This window comes from Carcharodon carcharias, chromosome 25, assembly GCF_017639515.1.
Source record: "Carcharodon carcharias isolate sCarCar2 chromosome 25, sCarCar2.pri, whole genome shotgun sequence".
Taxonomy (NCBI): Eukaryota; Metazoa; Chordata; class Chondrichthyes; order Lamniformes; family Lamnidae; genus Carcharodon; species Carcharodon carcharias.
Window position 1 is genome coordinate 10,076,133 of NC_054491.1, and position 23,196 is coordinate 10,099,328.

A 23,196-nucleotide genomic window follows, 5' to 3' on the forward strand; every position below is an offset into this window, starting at 1 on the left:
CACCATTGTGAAGAAGAGCAGGTGAGTTACCCTCAGTGTCCTGGCCCAACACTTATCCCTCAATCAACACTGGTTGATAAGAGAGAAAAAAAGCTGGGGTAATCTTTGTGCTTCAGAATGGTCCTGGTTTAATCGAGTAATTTCAGCAGAAGGCAGGGCCTGATAGTGCCTCATGTGTTTGAGCCAGATGAACAACTAAACCAGCTGGGGCACCATAAATGTTCACCTCTACAGCCCTTGGATTTAAGGGAGCGGGGGGGGGGGCATCATACCAGTTGGAACGGTCAGAGAAAGGGTTTTATTGGGGGCAAAGCATCAAGGAGGTGAGGGTATAATTGAGCAGATCAATAACTGTACAAGTGGTGGAAGGAGGGCCAAAGGCAAGACAGTCATTAGTTTGAGAGTGACATTCTAAGTGATTTGGAGGAATAATTTTTTTCCAGGGGCAGATGCAGGAGGAGTGGAGATGGTATATGCTACAGAGGTGAAAGTAGACTGTCTTCATGATGGAGAAATTGGGTCAGAAGTTCACTTCCTGAATTCAGTTCCTGAATTGCACTGTTTAGTTCATCTCAGCTTGAGTTTCATCAGAGAATGTACAACTGGTCACACAATTTGTGTCGCACTATACCAGAGACAGTTCTATATATGGGCTATTGTACTAAATTGCCTTTTTAAAGAAATATACCCAGGATAATGGCTTATTTGTTTAAATTGCTTCAATATATATATGTAAATATGTATAATATATATATATATATAAAAACACACTTGATGTATATATACACACACATATGTGAAACTAGGAGTTTAGGTAACTGAAAGTAAATTGTTGTTTGTGTGAGGACATTCTCAGAACTTTCTCTGAGAACAATACTGAACTGCTCTTGGCTTATTAAAGCTCTCCTCACTACTTTATAATGGTGCTTCCCACCTCTTCAATTCTCAGTACCCTCTCCTCCTCTTTCTAGCTCTCGGTCTCCCATTCTGCACTCTCATACTCCAGGGTCCTCCTCCCTCAGGCTCCGGGTCATCTGCTCCCCGTCTCCTTGCTGCTCTCATGTGCGACAATCAAGATATCTTTAACACAGATTTCCTGTTCTCTAGCAAGCTGCGAAGATAGACAAGGCCCTTATATGTGGACTTCAGATAACTTCTGAACTTCTTTTGACTGGAGGAAATAAGCAGGTTGCATCATGAGTTGTTTTATATGCAAGGTTATATGGTACTGCAGTGCCTTGTTTACAGGTTGCAATGCCCTCTCACTGACAGTCTCAAACTCTGACAGACATTGCAATACACCATTTCCTCTGACAACTTAAATTCCATCAACACACCAAAATTCCTCCATGGTTTCATTCCCAAAGCAACTCATCCTATATTATAAACACAATGACACTGCCAGCCACTGAGTTGCTAAAACCAGCGTGTGAACTAATCAACGACAACTTACATTTATTGATGTAATGAATTCAAAACAGGAAAATAAGCCAAAGCGCTTCACAGGATCGCTACCAAACAAAATTTGACATCTAGTCACATAAGGGATAGGTTTTAAGAAGGTCTTAAAGGAGGAAGCGAGGTCGAGAGGCAGATGAAATTTCAGAGCTTAGGGCCTCAGCCGCTGGAGGCACAGCCACCAATGGTGGCAGTAATTAAAATCAGTGATGAGCAAGAGAACATAATTAGTTAAGCGCAGAGATCTCAAGAGGGAGCAGAACTGGAGGAGGTGCACTCAAAATGTAAAAATAGAAGTAGACAGGGAAAATAAAGGGGTCTGGCCTCTTATATACTTTGTAGAGCACAAATCAGTGAAACACATCATGGTGTCTTTCTGAAGTCAGCTCTTCAAATATCACACACTGATGCAGAAGCGTTTAGAATCCAATGTCACAAATAATCCAAGTTTTTGGAAAATTTTGTGAAAAAGATTTGTTTTCACTTTTGTGCAAATTTTCTTCCCTCTTTTGTTCTCCTGCAAGCACCGACTCCTTGCTTTTATAACATTTCATATGCCAAAGTCACTCTCTGATACCTTGCATCGATGGCCATTATTCACAGAGTATTCTTGAATATAGTGATTTGGCTATGAGCAACAGCAAACCATTCAACCAGCAAGGCTGACCTCACTAGATGTCCACCCACATGCCATCCAGGAATGGTCATCATGCCACAGGAGACCATTTAGCCCATCATATCTGTGCAGGCTCTTTGAAAGAGCTCTCCAATTCGTCCCAGTGCCCTGCTCTTCCCCAAAGCCCTGCAAATGTTCCCCTTTTCAAATATGCAGACAATTCCTTTTTGAAAGTTACTACTGGATCTGCTTCTACCACCCTTTCAGGCAGTGCTTTCCAGGTCATATCAATTTGCCGCGTAAAAAAAATTTCTCATCTCATCTGGTACTTTTGCCAATAATATCTTTGCCCTCTGGTTGCCAATCCTCCTGACAAGGGAAACAGTCTCTCCTCATTTATTCTGTCAAAACCCCTCATAATCCCCAAAGGAACAATCAGAAGCAGGAACAATGAACAATTTCTCACATCACAACCCACAGGCATAGAAGTCTAGGCTGAGATGACCTAACCTAGCACAGAGAGGAGATTGAGCTGATGATGTCCCTTGTCTGTGTAAAGCCCTCAATGATTAAATTGACCAAGACATTTCAGGAGCCACAGTCTTCCAAACCTTAACAGATGAGTATTATTCAATATAGTGACTTGCTTCATCATCCTAAAGTGACTTGCCTTAATAGTGTACAATGTGTAAGGGTGAACTCCTCCTCCTCTGTGTTCTTTTGCTGTGACTGTTCCACTGATTCTCAAATTGTGAATCACCACTGGTGTGTCCGGGCTGCAAAGAGGTTCAAAACTATAAGTGGACACATTCACTGAGGTAGGTGAAGATGTGTGCACAGGTCCTGCAGACACAACATCTAAGGAGTTACAGGTTAGATTATCTGATGGAATAGTCTCCTTTTCCTGAAAAGGATGCTGACTGGAAAGAATTCGGATTGTCTCATGAGCTAGAACCGTGGTGGAGGTCGGTAATTTAGCAAATGCCTCTTCTTTCCCAACATCATCAACATTCTCAAGCCCCAGAGAAGCTGTATTTTGGTCAAATGATGGCAAGCAAGCATATGTATCCGAAACTGTGGATTCTCCTATGTTTTGCTCATCACTGCTTGCATCTTCGGGTGTATCAAAAGTATTAGTTAGTTCCGCTGGAGTCAGCCTGTCCACAGCCAGTTCTTCAGTTGGTAGCTGTGTTAAAGATTCTGTGGAACCCTTTTTCACATCATTTTGGGGGCATTCCGGTTCAAATTCCTCACATGAATAGAAGAGGTTCAACTTGTCTGGCCTCTGGCGATCATAACCACTGGTGACATCTCGTGTAGATTTCTCAACCTTTCCGCTGGACTTACTCACACTTCCATCCGCTGATGTATCAGTCTCCTGCAGGTTGGGTTCGAAATTGTCAACGGTATCATAGCTGGGGAGGTCTTCAGCTTCCGGAGCCGGTACGGTTTCAGCGATTGCCTCTTGTTGGGCTTGCAAAACCAAGGAAGTGGGCACCTCCAGCGGCAAGGGTGCCGCCTTCGCTTTCTCCTCGCTGCTTGAGTGTGTAAACATTTCTATCACAATGCCGTTTATGCAGTCCGGGTCTGCCATCTTGCCTACCAGGGGCAGAAGCACGTTGCACGCGATCAGCTCCCGCACCACAAATCTCCCCGTCCTGGTCTGCAGATTGGGACGGGGCACCAGCGCGTGCAAGAGCAGGTCGACGATGCCCCTGGCGTAATTCGCCTCCGCCGCAGGGCTCTGAAGGGCGACGTGCGGGTCGCCGACCTTGCAGTACGCCTGCCACGCGGGGTGGGCCCCCTCCGCTCGGCTGCGGCCGAGCCTCTGGCCGGACGCCCTCCTCGCCCTCGCGTAGACCTCCAGGTGGCAGCTGCAGAGGACAAGGACCTTGCGGGCCAGTCCCTTGCTGTCCAGCCGCTCCACCCTCCGCTTCAGCTCCAGGGCCGTGGCGTGCATCGCCCTCTGCACCTCGCTCTCAAAGCCTGGCTCCTGGCTGACCGTCCTGTACCAAGGGGTGACAAAGTCCCGGACGATCTTGGCGACGGTGCCCTCGATCTCCCTGGCCAGCAGCTGCTCGGAGCCCGGGGTTCGCTGGGCCGGCTCCAGCCTGACGAACCGCTCCAGGTGGACCAGGCTGGCCGGGCTGAGCACCAGCTGCGCGCCCAGCCAGCCCCCCAGCAGCGCCAGCAGCACCGAGGCGCACAGCAGCCAGACGCTGAGCAGCAGCTGGAGGGCGAGACAGGCCAGCGCCAGCAGGCCGACCCCCAGCCACTTCCTCCGCCGCAGCTCGTTCAGCAGCAGCCGGCCCGACTCCTCCGCACTGCCCGGCGGCATCCCGCCGGCGGCACCGCTGCCGGTCTCCTCAGCCACCCACTCACCCACCTTTCGCAGCTTTAGCCAGCGGGAGAGCGGCGGCCCAGCATCTGTTTACATCCAAATACCCCGGGAAGGGATTAAGGTCACGAACCGCTGCATCCGGGGAAGGAGTTTTGGCGGCCGGGGTGGGGGGGGGGGGGGGGGGGGGGGGGGTGGGGGTTGTTGGTGGCGGGCGTCAGCGCCACCTGGAGGACAGGAGGACTCGTCGGCAGCGCCGGTGGACTCTCCGGCAGCGCCACCCGGAGCACAGGAGGACTCGTCGGCAGCGCCGGTGGACTCTCCGGCAGCGCCACCCGGAGCACAGGAGGACTCGCCGGCAGCGCCGGTGGACTCTCCGGCAGCGCCACCCGGAGCACAGGAGGACTCGCCGGCAGCGCCGGTGGACTCTCCGGCAGCGCCACCCGGAGGACAGGAGGACTCACCAACGGCGCCACCTAGAGCACAGGAGAATTCGTCGACAGCGCCACTTAGAGAACAGGAGGATTTGTTAACAGCACAGGAGGACTCACCAACTGCCACAAAGAGCACAGGAGGATGCATCGACAGCGCCACTTAGAGGACAGGACTCATCTAGAACACCACCTAGAGCACAGGCCGACTCATCGACAGCACCACCTACAGCACAGGAGGACTCACCAACAGCACCACCTACAGCACAGGAGGACTCACCAACAGCGCCACCAAGAGCAGAGGAGGATTCATTAATAGTGCCATCGACAGTACAGGAGGACTTAGCGACAGCACCACCTACAGCACAGGAGGATTCATGGACAGCACCACCTAGAGCACAGGAGGACTCATTAACAGCACCATCAGCAGCACAGGAGGATTCATGGACAGCGCCACCTAGAGCACAGGAGGACTTGGTGACAGCGCCACCTGGAGCACAGGATGACTCATCAACAGCGCTATCGACAGCACAGGAGGATGCATCGACAGCGCCACCCACAGAACAGGAGGACTCATCACAGCGCTATAAAAACAAAAAACTGCGGATGCTGGAAATCCAAAACAAAAACAGAATTAGCTGGAAAAACTCAGGTCTGGCAGCATCGGCGGGGAAGAAAAGAGTTGATGTTTCGAGTCCTCATGACCCTTCAGCAGAACTGCTGAAGGGTCATGAGGACTCGAAACGTCAACTCATCACAGCGCCACTGGAGGACTAATCGACAGCTCCACCTTCAGCACAATGGGACCTCTTCTACATTAATAAAAATAGTGCTGGAAAAACTCAACAGATTTGATAGCATCTGTGGAGAGAGAAACAGAAGCCAGGATTTTCCATGCCCGCCTGCGTCGGGTGTGTTCATTGGAGTGAGCGGACAATCTGGCAGGATCGGCTTCCTGAACAGCGTGAAACTAGTTTGTGGTTGTCCGCTCAAGCGAACCCACCATCAGACATCAGGAGCCTCATTGTAAGCTACATGTGTGCATTTAACTCTATAACAAAATAAGAACTCCCTCCTGGAGGTTCCCTGTGCTACAAACTGCATCAGTACATTATAAAGCCAGCCCACAGGGCTCATCCTCTCCCCCCACCCCCACCCCACCCCCACCACCAACCATTCCTGCTGCATCGTCCGCTGACATTGACGGAAAAGCACAGCACATCAGCAACATGCACCTGGCGGGTTGCACATTGCTCGGGACTTCAACGTTTGTTCGCCTACCTTGATTCAGTCAGCACTCACAGTCATCAGCGCCAGGCTTCACAGACAGCACCACATCACTTTCAGGGGAGCTCACAGGTGGGTCTCTACCTACCAGATCAGCCATATATGGGTGGATTTTCAACAGCTGCAGGGCCAGGGCTTGCTTGGCGAAGGGGGAGAACTGGCCTCAGGGAAGGGAAGAGGCAGCAGGATGAGGTTGTGTACTGGGGAAGGAAGGTAACCCAGGTTGTGTGTTGGGGGCACATGTTGATCTGTGCAAGTGGCCTCAAGATGGTGAGGCTGAGGAGGCAGTCTCCAGAGGAGATGAGGGCAGTTGGACGTGTGATGGTATGTGTGTGGGAATGTCCCTTGAGCTGTCAGTGAGTGAGATGCCAGTAAATGTGTGTTGGGCTTGATTTTGAGTTTAGAGTGATGAGCTGATTGCCATACCCTGGCTGCATGAGCGAGATCATTCATCCTCTATCTGCATTAGATGGCCAATCTCTTCTGTGTATCATTGGCATTGACCATCACTGCCACTGCCTGCCATGCTGGATTGGTGATGCCACTGCCCATCCTGCAGCCAGAGTGGGGGTAGAGGACATCAAAAGGCGTTCCAGTGACATGTCAGTAAACCTGGGGGCTGCAATCTTCTTGCCTTTTGTGGACATCTTCCCTGCAGCAGTCGTGGACTGGAAGCACTGAGATGTGTTGCACGTGGGTGGACTGAGATTTGGCACCCGGCGTGATGAAGCAGCGAGGTGATGGCAGATGGGAAAATGAGAGCCCAACACCATGGAACCAGAATGTTTCCCAGGAATACGTAAATAATGTGGTGGGTTTGGGATGATATGAAGTGAAAACCCACCATCGTGGCCAGCGAGTTAAATGTCATTTTACCCACCCACTTAGTGCAAATCTGGGATGATTCCGCCCAGAGTTAATGTTTGAGTTGAATGTGACTCTTCTTCAGAACCCGAACTTCTCATTGAGTCATCGAGGTTTACAGCACAGAAAAGGGCTCTTCGGCCCATCGAGTCTGCGCCAGTCAAACAAGTAGCTAACTATTCTAATCCCATTTTCCAGCACTAGGCCCATAGCCTTGTATGTCATGGCATCGCAAGTGCACATCCGAATACTTCTTAAATGTTATGAGGGTTTCTGCCTCTCCCACCCTTTAAGGCAGTGAGTTCCAGATTCCCAGCATCCTCTGGGTGAAAAAATTCTTCCTCACATCCCCTCTAAACCTCCTACCCCTTACCTTAAATCAATGCCCCCTGGTTATTGATCCCTCCACCAAGGGGAAAAGTTCCTCTCTGTCTACCCTATCTATGCCCCTCATAATTTTATACACCTCAGTCATGTCCCCCCTCAATCTCCTCTGCTCCAGGGAAAATAATCCTAGCCTATCCAATCTTTCCTCATAACTAAAACTCTCCAGCCCAGGCAACATCCTGGTAAATCTTCTCTGCACTCTCTCTTGTGCAATCACATCCTTCCTATAATGCGGATTCCAGAACTGCACGCAACACTCTAGCTGTGGCCTAACCAGCATATTCTCCCTGCTCTTATATTCTATGTCTCACTTAATAAAGGCAAGTATCCCTTATGCCTTCTTAACCACCTTATCTACCTGTTCTGTTACCTTAAGGGACCGGTGGACATGCTTCCCAGGGTCCTACCGTTCACCATGTATTCCCGTGCCTTGTTTGTCCTGCCCAAGTGCATCATCTCACACTTATCCGGATTAAGTTCTTTTTGCCACTGATCAGCCCATCTGACCAGCCCGTCTATATCCTCCTGTAGTCTAAGGCTATCCTCCTCACTATTTACCACCCCACCAATGTTTGTGTCATCTGCAAACTTACTGTTCAATGCTCCTACATTCAAGTCTAAATCATTTATTTATACCACAAACAGCAAGGGACCCAAAACCAACCCCTGTGGAACCCCACTGGACACAGGCATCCAAAAACACCCCTCAACCATTACCCTCTGCTTCCTGCCACTCAGCCAATTCTGGATCCAATTTGCCAAATTCCCATGGGCTCTTACCTTTGTTATCAGTCTCTCATGTGGGACCTTATCAAAAGCCTTGCTGAAGTCCAAGTAGACTATGTCAAATGCACTGCCCTCATCTACATACCCGATCACCTCTTCAAAAAATTGAATCAAATTGGTCAGACATGACCTCCCCTTAACAAAACCATGCTGACTGTCCTTGACTAATCCCTGCCTCTCCAAGTGTAGATTAATTCTGTCCCTCAGAATTGCTTCCAATAATTTCCCCACCACTGAGGTTAGACTGACTGGCCTGTAGTTCCCTGGTTTATCCCTTCCTCCCTTCTTGAATAATTCGGACTCTTCGGAAAATGAGTCATATTCAACTCGAAACATTAACTCTGTTTCTCTCTCCACAGATACTGCCTGAACTTCTGAGTTTTTCCAGCACATTTTGTTTTTATTTCAGACTTCCAGCATCTGCAGTATTTTATTTCTATTTTAGACCTCATCTACAGTGTATCCTCCAGCATAGGAGGACCTCACCTATATTGTCACCCACTGCATAGGAGGGCATTATCTGAAGTTCCACCTAAAGTGCAGAAAGACTTCACCTACATCACCGCCAACATCTCAGGAGGACCCCATCTGCAATGCCACAGCAGCACAGAAAGACCTCACCCACAGTGCCATCTAAAGCAGTGAAGCATTTTACCTGCAGTACCACATCAGGGGAGGTCAGCACTGACATGGCATCACTGGCAGTGCCACTTCCAGCGAGGATAGATTTCCCACGCAGTTTTTTGAACAAAACCCATAATTATGGTTTCACTCAGCATCTCCTCATCACTACAGCTGGGCTTGAGGTGGGAAGGTTGAAGAAGATAAAGGAAAGTTTACATTCTGTTACTCTATAATGTGGCCATTATAGGCAAAGTACATTATACCACAAGACAACATTGATAGATTTGGTGTGGTTAAAAGAAGCAAAAAAAAAGCTCCAACTCTGAGAAACAAGGATGTGCTTCTTTGATCCTGTAAGAGCTCCACTATTTATGCTTCAAGGTTGTAAATAATTATTCAGATGGTTTTCTAAAGTTAAACAGAATCACAGAACAGAAGAGGCCCTTCGGCCCACCGAGTCTGCACCGACATGCGAGAAACACCTGACCTACCTACCTAATCCCATTTACCAGCACTTGGCCCGTAGCCTTGAATGTTATGATGTGCCAAGTGCTCATCCAGGTACTTTTTAAAGGATGTGAGGCAACCCGCCTCCACCACCCTCCCAGGCAGCGCATTCCAGACCATCACCACCCTCTGTGTAAAAAGATTTTTCCTCACATCCCCCCTAAACCTCCTGCCCCTCACCTTGAACTTATGCCCCCTTGTGACTGACCCTTCCACTAAGGGGAATAGCTGCTCCCTATCCACCCTGTCCAAGCCCCTCATAATCTTGTACACCTTGATCAGGTCGCCCCTCAGTCTTCTCTGCTCCAACGAAAACAACCCAAATCTATCCAACCTCTCTTCATAACTTAAATGTTTCATCCCAGGCAACATCCTGGTGAATCTCCTCTGCATCCCCTCCAGTGCAAGCACATCCTTTCTACACAAACAAGATAAATTTATTGAAACTATTTCCTGAGCTAAAAAAACTAGGTAAAACACAGCCACCATTCATACGGTCAACGCATATTCATCTAGGCCCACACACACACCAGTACAGATGTCAGAGTAAGAGGAAAGACTTATAGGATTATTTTTTACAGTTCATGAAAGATAAAACAAAGGAGTATATGGTTAGCTGTTCCCTGGCTGGTCTCAATGTGGTGGGTTCAATGTTGTGGCCATTTTGTTCCTGGGTGTACTTGTACGGAACAGATTTCCACATTTTTTGTAAAGATCTTGGTTCACAACCAATTTTTCTTCTCAGGATGGTCACTTTGCAAACCAGGCCCAACACTTTCCGAGAGAGAGAGAGAGACACACACAGCTTCAATCTGCCTATGTTCAGTATTGCATTGTCTTTTTTCTCTCCCTCTCCTGCTTGATAAGGACCCTTGAAGTTCCTCCCTGTTGTATATCCCAGAGAAGTTCTATTAGCCCGTCTTCTGCAGTTATTGTTTCAGAACAAGTAATTGCATTTTCATGTCTCACCTCAGAAACATTTGAAAAGTATCAGGGCGATGTGAATCAAAAGGGGGTGGGGTCTTTCATGCTTCCCTGGGAGTTGAGTGTCTGACTTCATCCCACTTGGTGGAATGCAAAATTATGGTTTGTCGCAGTAGTCTGGCCAGTTTTTTTTAAATCCCATTGCCTGTATAGGGTCCCAGTTTTTGAAAACCAGCACAGAAAAAAGAAAAATTAGAAATTGTATCTTCAAATAGCACATCCTCATAACACATTGTAACTAAATTATCAAACACTGAATATGATACAACCTGTAGCTGGTTCTTTGCAAAGCTCAGGCTTCGAAAACATGCTTTTCCTGGAATTGAGAGAGGTAAATTGTATCTAACCTGTACTTTCAAAGTGAAACTATGTCGACTGATAGATGATGAATCTTCTTGACTGTGTGCTATTACGAATGCGTTTGAGTAGCCACAATCCAGTTTCTTCTGGACATAGATTGACGGGGCTAAACTCCTTCCCATTCACCAGCGACTGGCAGTCTCACTTGGACTGCAAACAAGAATGGTGAGTGCGGAACATGGAAATATTACATTGGCCCAGTAATTTGTAGATCAGAGCACAAAGGAACTTTACCCCACACGTAGAATGTGCACTTTTGGACAAGGGTTTGCCTGAGGCTGACACTCATCACACGATGGGCTGAAGGGCCTGTATCTGAGCTGTTTAACTCTCTAACACTAAGTTATTTTTATAAAAGGTCCAATCTAGTGGCAATCTGCATCTTAATCAGAACAAAAATTGTACAGAGGGAAAATCTACCTTTTCCATAAACCCTGAGAACATTGCAAAATTTCAAAGATTTGTAATTAAATGGGGCAAATAGAATGTTTTGCTTCAGCCTTATTATTTGGAGAAATAATAAATCACATCTGTAATAAAGGTCCAAAGATTCCCAGCCATACATTGGGATGTGCTCTTTGAACATTCAACACTGCTGAGTTCATAAAATACTTGCACTTACATGATCCTTTTCATGACCGTATTTCCAAGCACTTTACAGCCAATGAAATACTTTTGAAGTGTAGACGCTGTTATTATTTAGGAAATGTGGCAGCCAATCTGTGCACAACAAACACCCACGTACAGCCTTATGATAATGACCGGATAGTCTGTTTCTTATGTTGTTGGATGAGGGATAAATATTGGCCAGGACATCAGACAATTCTTTGCAATTTTTTGAAATGGTGCCATGGAATCTTTTACATCCACTCGAGCAGCAAGGTCCCTCAGCTTAATCATAAGCTCAGCCAAAAGGTGGCGCCTCCAACAGTGCGATACTCTCTCTACTGCACTGCAGTGTCGGCCTGGAGTGGAACTTAAATCCAGAATCTTATGGTACCATAACCATACCATTTATATATACATTTTTAGCTTCATTGGCGATTGGTGATTTTCTTGCCAGGAAAATCAGAATACTCCAATAAAACGATGATCAAAGGTTTTGATGCAATATAGATCTTTAAAATTGCCTTCGCATATTGAGATTAACTGTATTTCCCCTTCTTTCAAGTAGGACTGTCTATCTGTTTCTCAAAAAAGACACTATAAATTGAAGAGGAAGAGGCTAGATTCTCTGTATCTCCATAGTTAACCTGTAACATCTGAAATTTGTTAAGCACATCACACATTCTTACTCAGGCATCACCTTGTGTTGCACACTTCTTTCACTAAATGAAGCTTCATAAGCATCAGCACCTGCAGACTCTCACACCGACAGCGTCATTAAAGTATTCAGAGGGAAATTTGTTTTGTTGATGGCGATGTTTTAAGAGGCTGTCAATCCTGTCAGACATTGTTGTCTCCCACTCTTCATTTCCAAATCACACTATTTATTTCCCTTTCTTTCCCCTCTGACTTATTTTCTGCCAATCCACAAAAGTTCTGGATTTCAGTAGGACTGCACTTTTGGCAGAGAAAAACCTGGGGGAGGATTTTCTGGTCAGCGAGCGGGAGCGGGGCCTACTCGCTGACACATAAAATGATGCGCGGTGATGCCGGGCAGGATTCCCAATGTCACCGCACACCCTCTAGATTTCCAGTTCAGTTGCACGCCCGCCGAACTGTCAAAGGCCTATTAAGGCCTGTTAAAAACAAATTGCTATAATGGAATGAGCTGCCCGTCCAACCTTAAGCTTGTCGGACAGGCGAAGAGCCCAGGCAGTCTTCGCATTTTTCATAGAACCTCAACCACGGGCGGGATGAGGTTTCATGAAGGATTTAAAAATTCAATAAAAATTATTTTAAAAATTCATTGACATGTCCCAGCTCATGTGACACTGTCACATGAGGGGAAATGTTTTAAAAGTTTTTAACAACTTTATTCAGAAGTTTAAAACTTGAACAAATCAGGTGCCTGAGGGAGATTTCTGCGCTCTTTCACACGCAGGTCCGGAGCTCAGGGAATCCCGTTGCCCGCACAGGGAGCACCCAGCGCTTCCAGGCAAGCGTCACGCTGGGTGGGCCTTAATTGGCCCGCACACTTAAATGGCGGCGCGGACCCGATCGGGGGTGCCAATCAGGTTCGCGCTCGCTCCCACCCACCCCTGCACAACCCCCTGGACGGGGGGAAAATTCAGCCCCTCAAGTAGAAAGAGCGGACTCAGACAGAGTGAATCACTGTCAAGGAAGAGACAGGAACAGCATGCAGTCAGACTTTCTTTCTCCTGGCTGTTACTGAGAATTACACAGAATCAGGCCATTCAGCCCACAGGTCTATGCTGACTTTATGCTCCACTTAAGCCTCTTCCCACCTAATCACCATACCTGCCATTTATTTCTCTCTCTCGTGCACTTATCTAGCTTCCTCTTAAAGCAGTAGAAAGGTTAAACATATAATCTCAGTTCCCTGATGTACTCTTAAGCCATGGGGTCCAGAGTTCCAGCATCAAATCCTGGTTTATGCTAGGCCAGAACAGCAAGGCAGGCGCACACTGCTTTACAAAAAGGGAAAACGCCAGCCAGGATTTCTACTTGAGATCAGCATCCAGGGACTGTTGCATGTGTACTGAGGGCATGATCAGACCTGGCTGTGATGTTCCTCCATGTTCAACCCTCTGGAAAACACACTGGTGGAAATTGCCTGTTCAGCCCATTGATGGTGGGCCGCGTATCCGCACCCCCCCCACCCCCCCCCCAACCACCCACCCCATCAGACATCGGGAACCTCATTGCAACACATCAGCATATCATGATAAGGCCAGCCCACCAGAACCCTCTCCCTCCGTTGGATCATCTGCCCACATCAGCATGATTGTACACCGACGTGTTTCACAACTGCATATAAAAGGCCAGCACTTGGCGGGCTGCACTTTGAGGGGAACTCAGAAGTGAGCGGACAGTAACATTGTGCAGCACTCACGAGGGACGCCTTGTTGGACTTCACCGTTGAGGCCCGTTAGGCGTGGGGGCAAAGGCTGCCCTGCAGTTGAGGCAACTTTGGGGAGGGGGGGCAAAGCTAGCGCACAAGCACATGGTGGAAGGCGGGCAAGGGGAGCGGCCACGCATTAGGGACGCCTTGTGTAAAGTGACCATTCCTCTGCAGATGAGGCAATCCAGATGCAGCCACATTGATACGACTGGAGTTGGGCCTCTAGATTTTCTGCCCACTCAAGCAACGCAGAGGCTTGGAAATGCCACCAGGTGCTCCAGAACTTTTCACCCCTCGGGCACAGACTGCAAACTAATGGGTGTTTTAGTGGACTGCAGAACGGTTGGACGACTGGGCACATTGTACTACCTCCTTGCTAAAGCTGGCCATGGAGCAGTCACTGGTGGAGGTGCTCACAGCCCCTTGCAATGTCATCCTCCTGGTTTGGACCAGTCTCCCCCATGGCTGAAGCTAACAGGGCAGCCTTGCAGTGCAGGTTAGGAGAATGCCTGCGCCTGAGCTGAGAGCACAACATGAGGTCCAGTGGCCAAAGCTGCCGCCAAGCGGTCAGGTGAAATGGGGTGGAGGAAGGTTGCGTTTCGAGCAGCCATGCAGCGCACTAAAATCTGGCCATCTGCTTTGTGGCCAGCACTCTTCGTGCAGCGCACTAAACTCTGGCCATCTGCTTTGTGGTCAGCACTCTTCCGGATGTGTTAAAGGGGCTTCAGACTTAATCAAAAGAGGTTCTTAGTGCACCCGTGCTAACCCATACGTTTCTCTCTTTCATCCTCCAGGTGGGGTAGATCAGGATCGTGAAGCCTGGTGACTTAGCTGTACGCCTGGTGGCGTACATACGGCGAAGATGACAGAGAAGAGAGTGACTGAGGGGCACAGGGAGTAGCAACACCCTCTGGAAGAAGGATGGCTGGGGGTCCCACACACACGGCCGAAGAGCCACAGCGAGCCATCGCTGGTCGGTGCCCAGCTAGACCCAGGGTCGAGAGACATCACATTTCATTCCGGCAGATGGCTGAGAAGCAGTGTCGCCAAAGATTGCACATGTCTAGGGAATTCATTGGTCACATCTGCCACTCACTGCAGGATTTGGCGCCACAAGGACATGGAGGACATCCACTGCCAGTGGCCGTGAAAGTGACAGCGGCGCTCAATTTCTATGCCAGTGGCTCCTTTCAGGGCTCCACAGGTGACCTCTGGGGGATATCACAAGCCTCCACCCACAAATGCATCCATGAGGTCACGGATGCCATCTTCTCCATGGCACACAACTTTGTGCATTTCGCCTGGGACCAGAAGAGTCAGGATGCAAGATCGATTGGATTTGCCCAGATCCAAGATTTCCCACAGGTGCCCTCGACTGCATTCAAGTGGTGCTCAGATCTCCATTGCAACACATGGTCAACAATGTCAACTGCAAGGGATTCCATTCGCTGAATGTGCAGCTGGTGTGCACCACCACAAGCACATCCTGCGGGTCTGTACACAGTTTCCAGGGAGTGTCCACAACTCCTACAATCTCAGTCAGTCACAGATCCATGACATCTTCCACGGTCCACAGAGGCTGAAGGGATGGTTCCTCAGGGACAAGGGCTACCCACAGAGGATGTGGTTGATAACACCCGTGCGGAGACCTCAGACTGCAGCAGAGCGAAGGTATAATGAGGATCATGCTGCAACTTGGTGGAGCAAACCATCAGGATGCTGAAAATGAGGCTCTGGTGCTCAACCAGTCTGGTGGAGCCCTGCAATATATTCCACAGAGGGTGTCACGCATCACCGTTGCCTGCTGTGCCCTTTACAACCTGGCGCTGCAGCAGGGAGAGGAGCTGGCTGAGGAGAAGATGCAGGAGCTGGAGGTCTCATCCAATGAGGAGGACATCGATGGGGATGAGGGTGAGGAAGTCCTCGAAGGCAACAATGACAGTGATGAGGCCATCGCATTGGCTAGACAAGTCAGGCATGCTCGGGATCCCCTCATAGCTGCTAGATTTGTGGAGGATGATGACAACATGTAGTGAGGAGACACCATAAGATCCTCACATTGTATCTATGAATGTTTGACTCCAGTCTGGCTTATGGCAGCGCCCATGCACTCTTTGATAATGCTTCTGTCATGGAGGCACAGTGGAGACCCTATTGGCACTTGATTGCAGGAGGATGATGATGACATGCAGTGATGACACTCCATAGATCTTCACACAGCCCTTGAGAATGTCTGACTCCTGTCTGGCCAAGGGCAGCTCGTTTCTGCTCTGTGATCAGGGTCATATTATGGAGACGCTACCATGAAACTTTAACAGCATCTGATCCTTTGTCCACCTTCAGCACCTGACCCCTTCAGGAGCACAGTGTCACTGGTCACAAATGCCAAAGAGATGGGGGCCAGCCCCACCTTAAAGGTGCTGAGAGCACACAGAGAGAATGAGGGAACTCTGTGATGCCTGCCTATGACATTCTGGCAGCAATGACAAGCACCATCGAGATGCAGGCATCAGTAATGTGTCCAGGGAGTGTGAGGTTGGACCATCACTTTGGTCTGAAGGTTGCACAAAGCACAGGGAAGAGGCCCTGGACTGAGACACCTGCCTTTATATTGTACAGAAAGGTTTCACATCTGAGTGACACGAACACTGCTCATCAGAACAAAGATCCAAAGGCAGGGAGACATTCTTGGGAGTTTATTGATAATAGTGAACATTGTGTACAGGTGATTAACACCCGTGCCCAGGCTGCGCAACTAATTCTTCTTAACCTTCCTAACCCTATCGCTATGTTTTGGTGCTCCCCAGACATCCACAGTGGAGGTGGAAGCAGTCTGCCGACTGCAACGCCCTGTCAGTGATGACCTTGGTGGGCATCCTCTGGAGGGCTGAGACTTGGAGGGTCCCGGCCTGCTTTTGGGATCCTGCTGTGTGGCAGTGACACCCTGTGGAGCTGGAGCTGCTGAGGTCACAGGAAGAGGGGATTTGGATGGGCCGGATACCTCCCAGGGTCACCTGGATGGATGGCCCCAGGGGGTACAGATGCTGATCCTCCTCCCTATGCGTACCCAAGGGGCCCTGGCTGACTCCTTGAGAAGAAGGGGTAGCTGGAGTGAGATCATGCTGCCCTGCATACACACTGTTGGAGGCCAACTATGGCATCAGCAATGGAGTTGAGCCCACACAGCAGTGCAGGAGCGACATCCTGGACCAAGGTCTCTATTGCGGCTGCCATCCTGCCAGTGTTGACTTTTGGTACATTGGTATTCCAGCGCTATCACCTCAGCCTGAAGGCAGGCGGACTCCTCCATCATGCCTTGCAATCTGAGGAGTACAGCAAGACGATACAGTGTAAAGTTGTGGCCAGCGGGTAGGACATCGTTTTAGTCACCCGCTACCACACTTGGTGCAAACCTGGGACGATTCTGCCTACTGTCCGGGATTGCACTTCTGCAGGACTACAGGAGTCTGTAAATAACTCGGCAAAGGCCAGGAGTCTGTAGGTAAAGAAAAAGTAAGAAATATATTTCATTTGCATATTAGCTATTCTCATGCCTTCTTGCGACTATGGAATTATTCTCGTCGCCACTTTTATGTCTTGGGTAAATGAGTTCGTTGGCCAATCGAACTCTAGCTGCACACCTTCCTATGTTCTCTTCAGCTGCTGCTTGCAATCAATAATGGGAAGAGACTAATTTAAGAAAAAACAGTGATGGTTTATTGAGACATAGGGCAGAGCACCAGATCATACATGCTCACTCAGAAACCTCCAGAAGTAGACTTACAGTTCCCAGTTGCTCGCGCTGTACTGTGATTCGTCAGTGCTGTCACATGATCAGTAGACTTGCATTCTCTTAAAGGAACAGGGTACCTCACTTTACCACAGCAATCGGAGCAGAAAGCAGTGCTGCAGTTTAAAGTTTAAAAAGGATCGTGATCACAGGGATCCCTCCAAAACCTGAAAAGAGCACAAAGCCCAGTAGAGAAAAGCCAATAGCTGCAGAGACAGAGTTAAAAAAAAACACAGTGACTGCTCTTAAATACATTTAAACGGGCAAATACATGAAAAATGGCTATGGTGAGGGGGGGTGGAAGTGAACAGAAAATTATAAGAGACCCCAGAGAGAGTGCAACTCCATGGTAAGCCAAACACCTAAAGTTCCTCATTATCTGGGAAGCCTATCGGAAGTGCGGTCCCTTTGCAATTGTTCACGATGCCACAGCTTGGGGATGTCGAACCATTCTTCAGCATTTCAGATGATTGGTCTCAGTATATCGAATGCCAAGCATTCTTTTTTACCACGAATGACTTTGCAAGGGAGGAGAAATAGAGGGTGAATCTTTTGTCCTCATGCAGGAGTAAAATGTATGGCTGATCTGCAGCCTTGCATCACCTTGTGTCCCAGACTCGAAGACTTTTGATGAGTCGTTAAAAATTGTACCATCTGAGGCCAAAGCCCTTAGTTACTATGCAATGCTTCAAGTTCAATTCAAGGAACAGGCTTCCAGAGGAGACAATTGTTGACAACGCGGCTGTCGTAAAGGCATTAGCTAAGCATTGCGAATTCAGAATATCCATACGTGATATGTTGAGAGACTGGCTGATATATGGAGAGTATCATCTCCAATCCCAAAGATGTTTGCTAGCCGAACCTAGTCTAGACTTCAATAAGGCATTAGAATTAGCTACCGTGATGGAGAGTGCTGTTAGAAATCCCAAAGCTATAAAAGATACACAAAATGGCGCTGTCCATCTGATCGAACTGAACAATCCAGCAGCAAAAGGCGCGAAAACTTCAGACTCTACGGAAAATCGGGAAATGCTGTCTAGCTCCAGACCATTGAAAAACAATGGTATTGCAGTGAGAAACCACAAAATGAATGAGAGAAATACGCCCAGGCCTCTAGTGAACGAACAACAATTCTAAGAAGTTGTGTGCTTTTTTTATGTGGCCACTATGGCCACATAAGGCGGCACTGCAGAAGAAGGCTGAAACAACACTATAAAGGCAGAAGTAAAAATCATAAAATATGCTTCATGGAAGATCCAGAAGAAATGGAATCAGACATCCATTCGTTATATCACCTCAATGTGGGTAGAACCGAGCCAATCCAAGTAGTCATTACAGTTAATAGACAACCCGTTAAGATGGAAGTTGATACTGGAATGTCTGTGTCCATCATTGGATAGCATACGTTTAGATATCTGAGTAAAGGAACCCATCCTTTGAAGTTAGAGGTTTCGGACAGAAGCTGAGGACATACATGGGTGAAGAAATAAGACTGAAAGGGTTATGTCAAGTCTCAGTGACATGGAAATCAATCTGAAAGGTTGCCCTTGTTAATGGTAGCTGGAGAGGATCCCAGCTTAATGGGCCACAACTGGCTCAAAAAGATTAAATTGAAATGGGCTGAAATTTTTCAAATTCCAACAAAAGGCCTACAGGAATTGTTGCAAAAGTATGTTTCCATTTTCAAAGATGAGTTAGGAAGGATTCGAGGGCTTCAGGCCAGGAGCTATGTAGACCCAAATGCAACCCCCAGATTTACAAGAGCCAGACCAGTCCCTTACGCTCTGCGAGACAAAGTTGAAACCGAGCTGGACAGACTGGAAAAATTGGGCGTTCTGCAACCAGTGCAATTTTCTGAGTGTGTGGCACCCGTCGTACCTGGACTGAAGCGGGACCAAAGCGTGCGTTTATGCGGTGACTATAAGCTAACTGTCAATAAGGTGGCCAAACTTGATAGACACCCGATACCCAAGATTGAGGAATCGTATTCGAAGTTGGCAGGGGGCACCACATATTCGAAATTAGACATGAACCATGCATACCACCAGGTAGAGTTGGAAACGGAGTCTAGGGAATTTGGCACCATTAATATACACAGAGGATTTTATCAATACACACATCTGCCCTTTGCAGTCGTCTCGGCGCGTGCTATTTTCCAAGGAATGATGGAAAACTTGCTCCAAGGGTTGCCCCATGTTATCATTTACTTGGATAACGTATTGGTCACAGAACTGACCGATGATGAACACGTAGCAAATTCAGAAGTGATGCTCAAGCACTTCACACAAGCGGGGGTATGTTTAAGTTGAGAGAAATGTCTGTTCCTTGCTAAGGAGGTAGTTTACTTGGGCCACAAGGTTGATGTGCAGAACCTGCATCCTATGGAAGAAAAAGTCCAGGCCATTCATGATGCACCTGCCCTGAGAAATACGATAGAGCTTAAGGCCTTCTTTGGCATGGTAAGCTACTAAGGCTGACTCCTCCCAAATCTCTCGACTGTGCTGGCCCCATTGTGTGGCCTGCTTAAGAAGAACCAGAAATGAAGTTGGCAAGCTCTGCACCAGGATGCCTTCCTGAAAGTGAAACGATTGTTAAGATCATTGGCCTTTTTGGTATACTTTGACCCCAAGAAGGAATTACTTTTAACATGTGATGCGTCCCCTTATGGAATTGGGACTGTCCTTTCACACTGGATGGTGGATGGCTCTGAACGTCCCACTAGTTATGCATCCCGCACACTCAATGTTGCAGAGTGACAATATTCCCAAATTGAAAAGGAGGGCTTATCTATTGTGTTTGGCATCCAGAAGTTTCATCAATATCTTCCCGGTCACCATTTCCTTATTATAACCGACCACAATCCCTTACTAGAATTATTTAGAGAAAATAAAGCGATACCACCTGTTGCATCGGCACTAATATTAGCTGCCTACAAATACACTTTTGTTCACCATTCGGGAACTCAAATTGCAGTTGCTGACTCACTAAGCTGCCTTCCCCTGCCAGCTAATAACTGGGATGCTCCAATTCCCCAGGAACTGGTCTTAGTGCTAAATTTTCTGGATTCCTTCCCTGTTCAGACCAGACAAATCTATGAGTGGACAAGCCGGGACCCACTATTGTCTAATGTCTAGGAGCAGGTCTTGAATGGTTGGTCCGGTAGATCTAAATCCGAGGAGGTGAAGCCCTATTCTGATCGTAAGTATGAACCATCCTGCCAGGACAGCGTATTACTCTGGGGAGCAAGGGTTATCGTACTCCCGAGGGGGCGAAGGCCATTATTATCCGAGCTACAGAGCGCTTACCTGGGCATTAGCAGAATGTAGATGCTCACCCGCAGCTACTTGTGGTGGCCAGGCATGGACTTGGATATAGAAACCATGGTCAAAAGCCATCCTCAATGCCAGCAGGTGCAAAAGCTACCCCCCCTGCAACCTTAGCCCCATTGTACCCATGGGAATGGCCGGGCCGGCCATGGGTGCCCCTCCACATCGATTATGTGGGACCCTTCTTGGGCACAATGTTCCTTTTACTGATTGACTCCCACTCCAAATAGATGGACATCCATTAAGTCAGGTCACCCACGTCGGCTGCCACCATAGACCATTTGCAGCAGAGCTTCGCAGTGCATGGGTTGCTGGAGGTCCTTTTGTCCGACAACGGGACCACTTTTGCCAGTGGGGAGTTCCACAGGTTCACGGCCCTTAACAGCATTACCCATATCAAAACCTCACCCTACCAGGCAGCATTGAATGGCATGGCTAAGTGGGCAGTCCAAACTTTAATCCAGGTTGAAAAAGATGGAAGGGGATTCCATTGGTACAAGATTGTCCTGGTTCTTGTTCGCATACCAGGTCATGCCACACACAACGACTGGCATTGCCCCTGCAGAACTCCTAATGAAGAGACATCTCTGCACCCACCTGACTCTTATCCGGCCGAATTTAGAGGGGAGGGTGGAGGAAGACCAAGAGGCGCAGAAGACCAGGCACGATGGTCATGGTCATGAAAGAACTTTCACGGTGCGAGATGCGGTCCTTGCAAAGAACTTTGGAGATGGGCCCAATTGGCTGTCAGGTGAGGTGAATGCAGTAACTGGACCCCTCTCCTATAATGTAATGACAAACAGCCGAATAATTAGATGACATGTGGATCAACTCCGCAAAAGAATGCCAATCCCACAAGAAGAAATGCAGTTTTCACCTACGTTTGAGTTTGTGCTGCATGTAGAGGACAGGTCACATGGTTTGGAAGCAGCGGTGGGGCCTGTGGGACCTGACAGGTTCAGGGAAACAAACCTGCCAGTTTCCAATGAGGAACCTAGTGGACTACTGTTCCCTGAAAAGCAAGTCTCACAGAAACCAGCCAAGGTTCTTAAACTGAGACACTCAACACGTCCAGAAAAGCCTCCTGAGAGACTTGACCTGTAAATAGTTGTGTAAATAGTTAATGTAGCTTAAGCTTGTTAGCTGTACTTTTAAGAAAAGTGGGAGGGATGTGGTAAAGTGAGGTACCCTGCCCCTTTAATACAATGCAAGTGTACTGATCATGTGACAGCACTGACAAATCACTGTACAGGGCGAGCAACTGGGAACTGTAAGTCTAGCTTTGGAGGTTTCTGAGTGAGCATGTATGAGCTGGTGCTCTGTCCTATGTCTCAATAAACCAACACTGTTTATCCTTGCAATCAATAATGGGGAGAGACTGATGTAAGCAGCAACTGAAGAGAACATAGGAAGGCGTGCAGTTTGAGTTCGGTTGGCCGACTAACTCATTTCCCCAAGACATAAAATAAAGGAAAAGTGAGAAATAGATTTCCTTTGTATATTAGCTATTCTCTTGCCTTCTAGCCACCATGGAATTAGCAGAGACCAGGACTGCCAACTTGATGTGTTCAGGGCCTGACTGCTTAAAGCCAGTGCAAGAAGGCTTGGCAGAAAGAAGAGCCCAGAGGGTGTTTATTTAATTTTCGTTTGTTATGGGCTGCAAGGAGTCAGGACCTCTTGGCCCCACAAGTATACCCTGGCCCTTTATTTCACCAACTGCAATACAGACCTGACATCCCCAGTGCCAGGGACTATTCCTTCAGGTCCCCTCCTGCTGCCTGAAATCTCAGTCCTGCCGACTGGCCAGCTGGCATTTCCATCCGGATTTGGGTGAGGGATTGAAGAGGATCGCCTGGGCCTCAGGCCCACACGACTTATGCCCAGTTAAAACGAGCACTCATATGTCAAAACTAAAGGGAAAGAAAACCACATATTGCAATTCTGCCCATTTGCCATTTCCCCGAAGTCAGACGGCAGAAATTTGCAACCACTGCTACCCTCACAAATTGACCTCAGGATTTGCTGATTTTAACCACTTCCCAATGTAAGTGATGCCTTTAAAGGGACAGGCCTCAATATTAGCAGCCACACACACACCAGATCTGAGACTATCCAAGGGCAATATCACAGGTAATCACCTTGTATTTTTAGGTGCTTCTTCCTATATGTTAAGATTATAAGAAATAAGAGCAGGAGTAGACCATATAATTTTTTTCTCTCGGAGGGCGGTGAGTCTTTGGAACTCTTTTCCTCAAAAGGCGGTGGAAACAGAGTGAACATTTTTAAGGCAGAGATAGCTAGAATCTTGATTAGCAAGGGGGTGAAAGGTTATCAGGGTAGGTGGGAATGTGGGGTTGAGGTTGCAATCAGATCAGCCATGATCTTATTGAGTGGCGGAGCAAACTCAAAG

The 23,196-nt window shown here is 48.0% G+C and overlaps 1 protein-coding gene across 2 annotated transcripts in view; it reads right to left on the minus strand.

Moving 5' to 3' along the window:
* snx19b (sorting nexin 19b) overlaps positions 1-4,560 on the minus strand; it is a 182,625-nt gene extending 178,065 nt beyond the window's left edge. For both annotated transcript variants that reach the window (XM_041174199.1, XM_041174200.1), the window contains exon 1: positions 2,745-4,560. In XM_041174199.1, coding sequence (XP_041030133.1) covers positions 2,745-4,412 — 1,668 coding nt within the window. In that variant the 5' untranslated portion in view covers positions 4,413-4,560. The remainder of the gene's footprint in view (positions 1-2,744) is intronic.
* Positions 4,561-23,196: the final 18,636 nt, after the last annotated feature.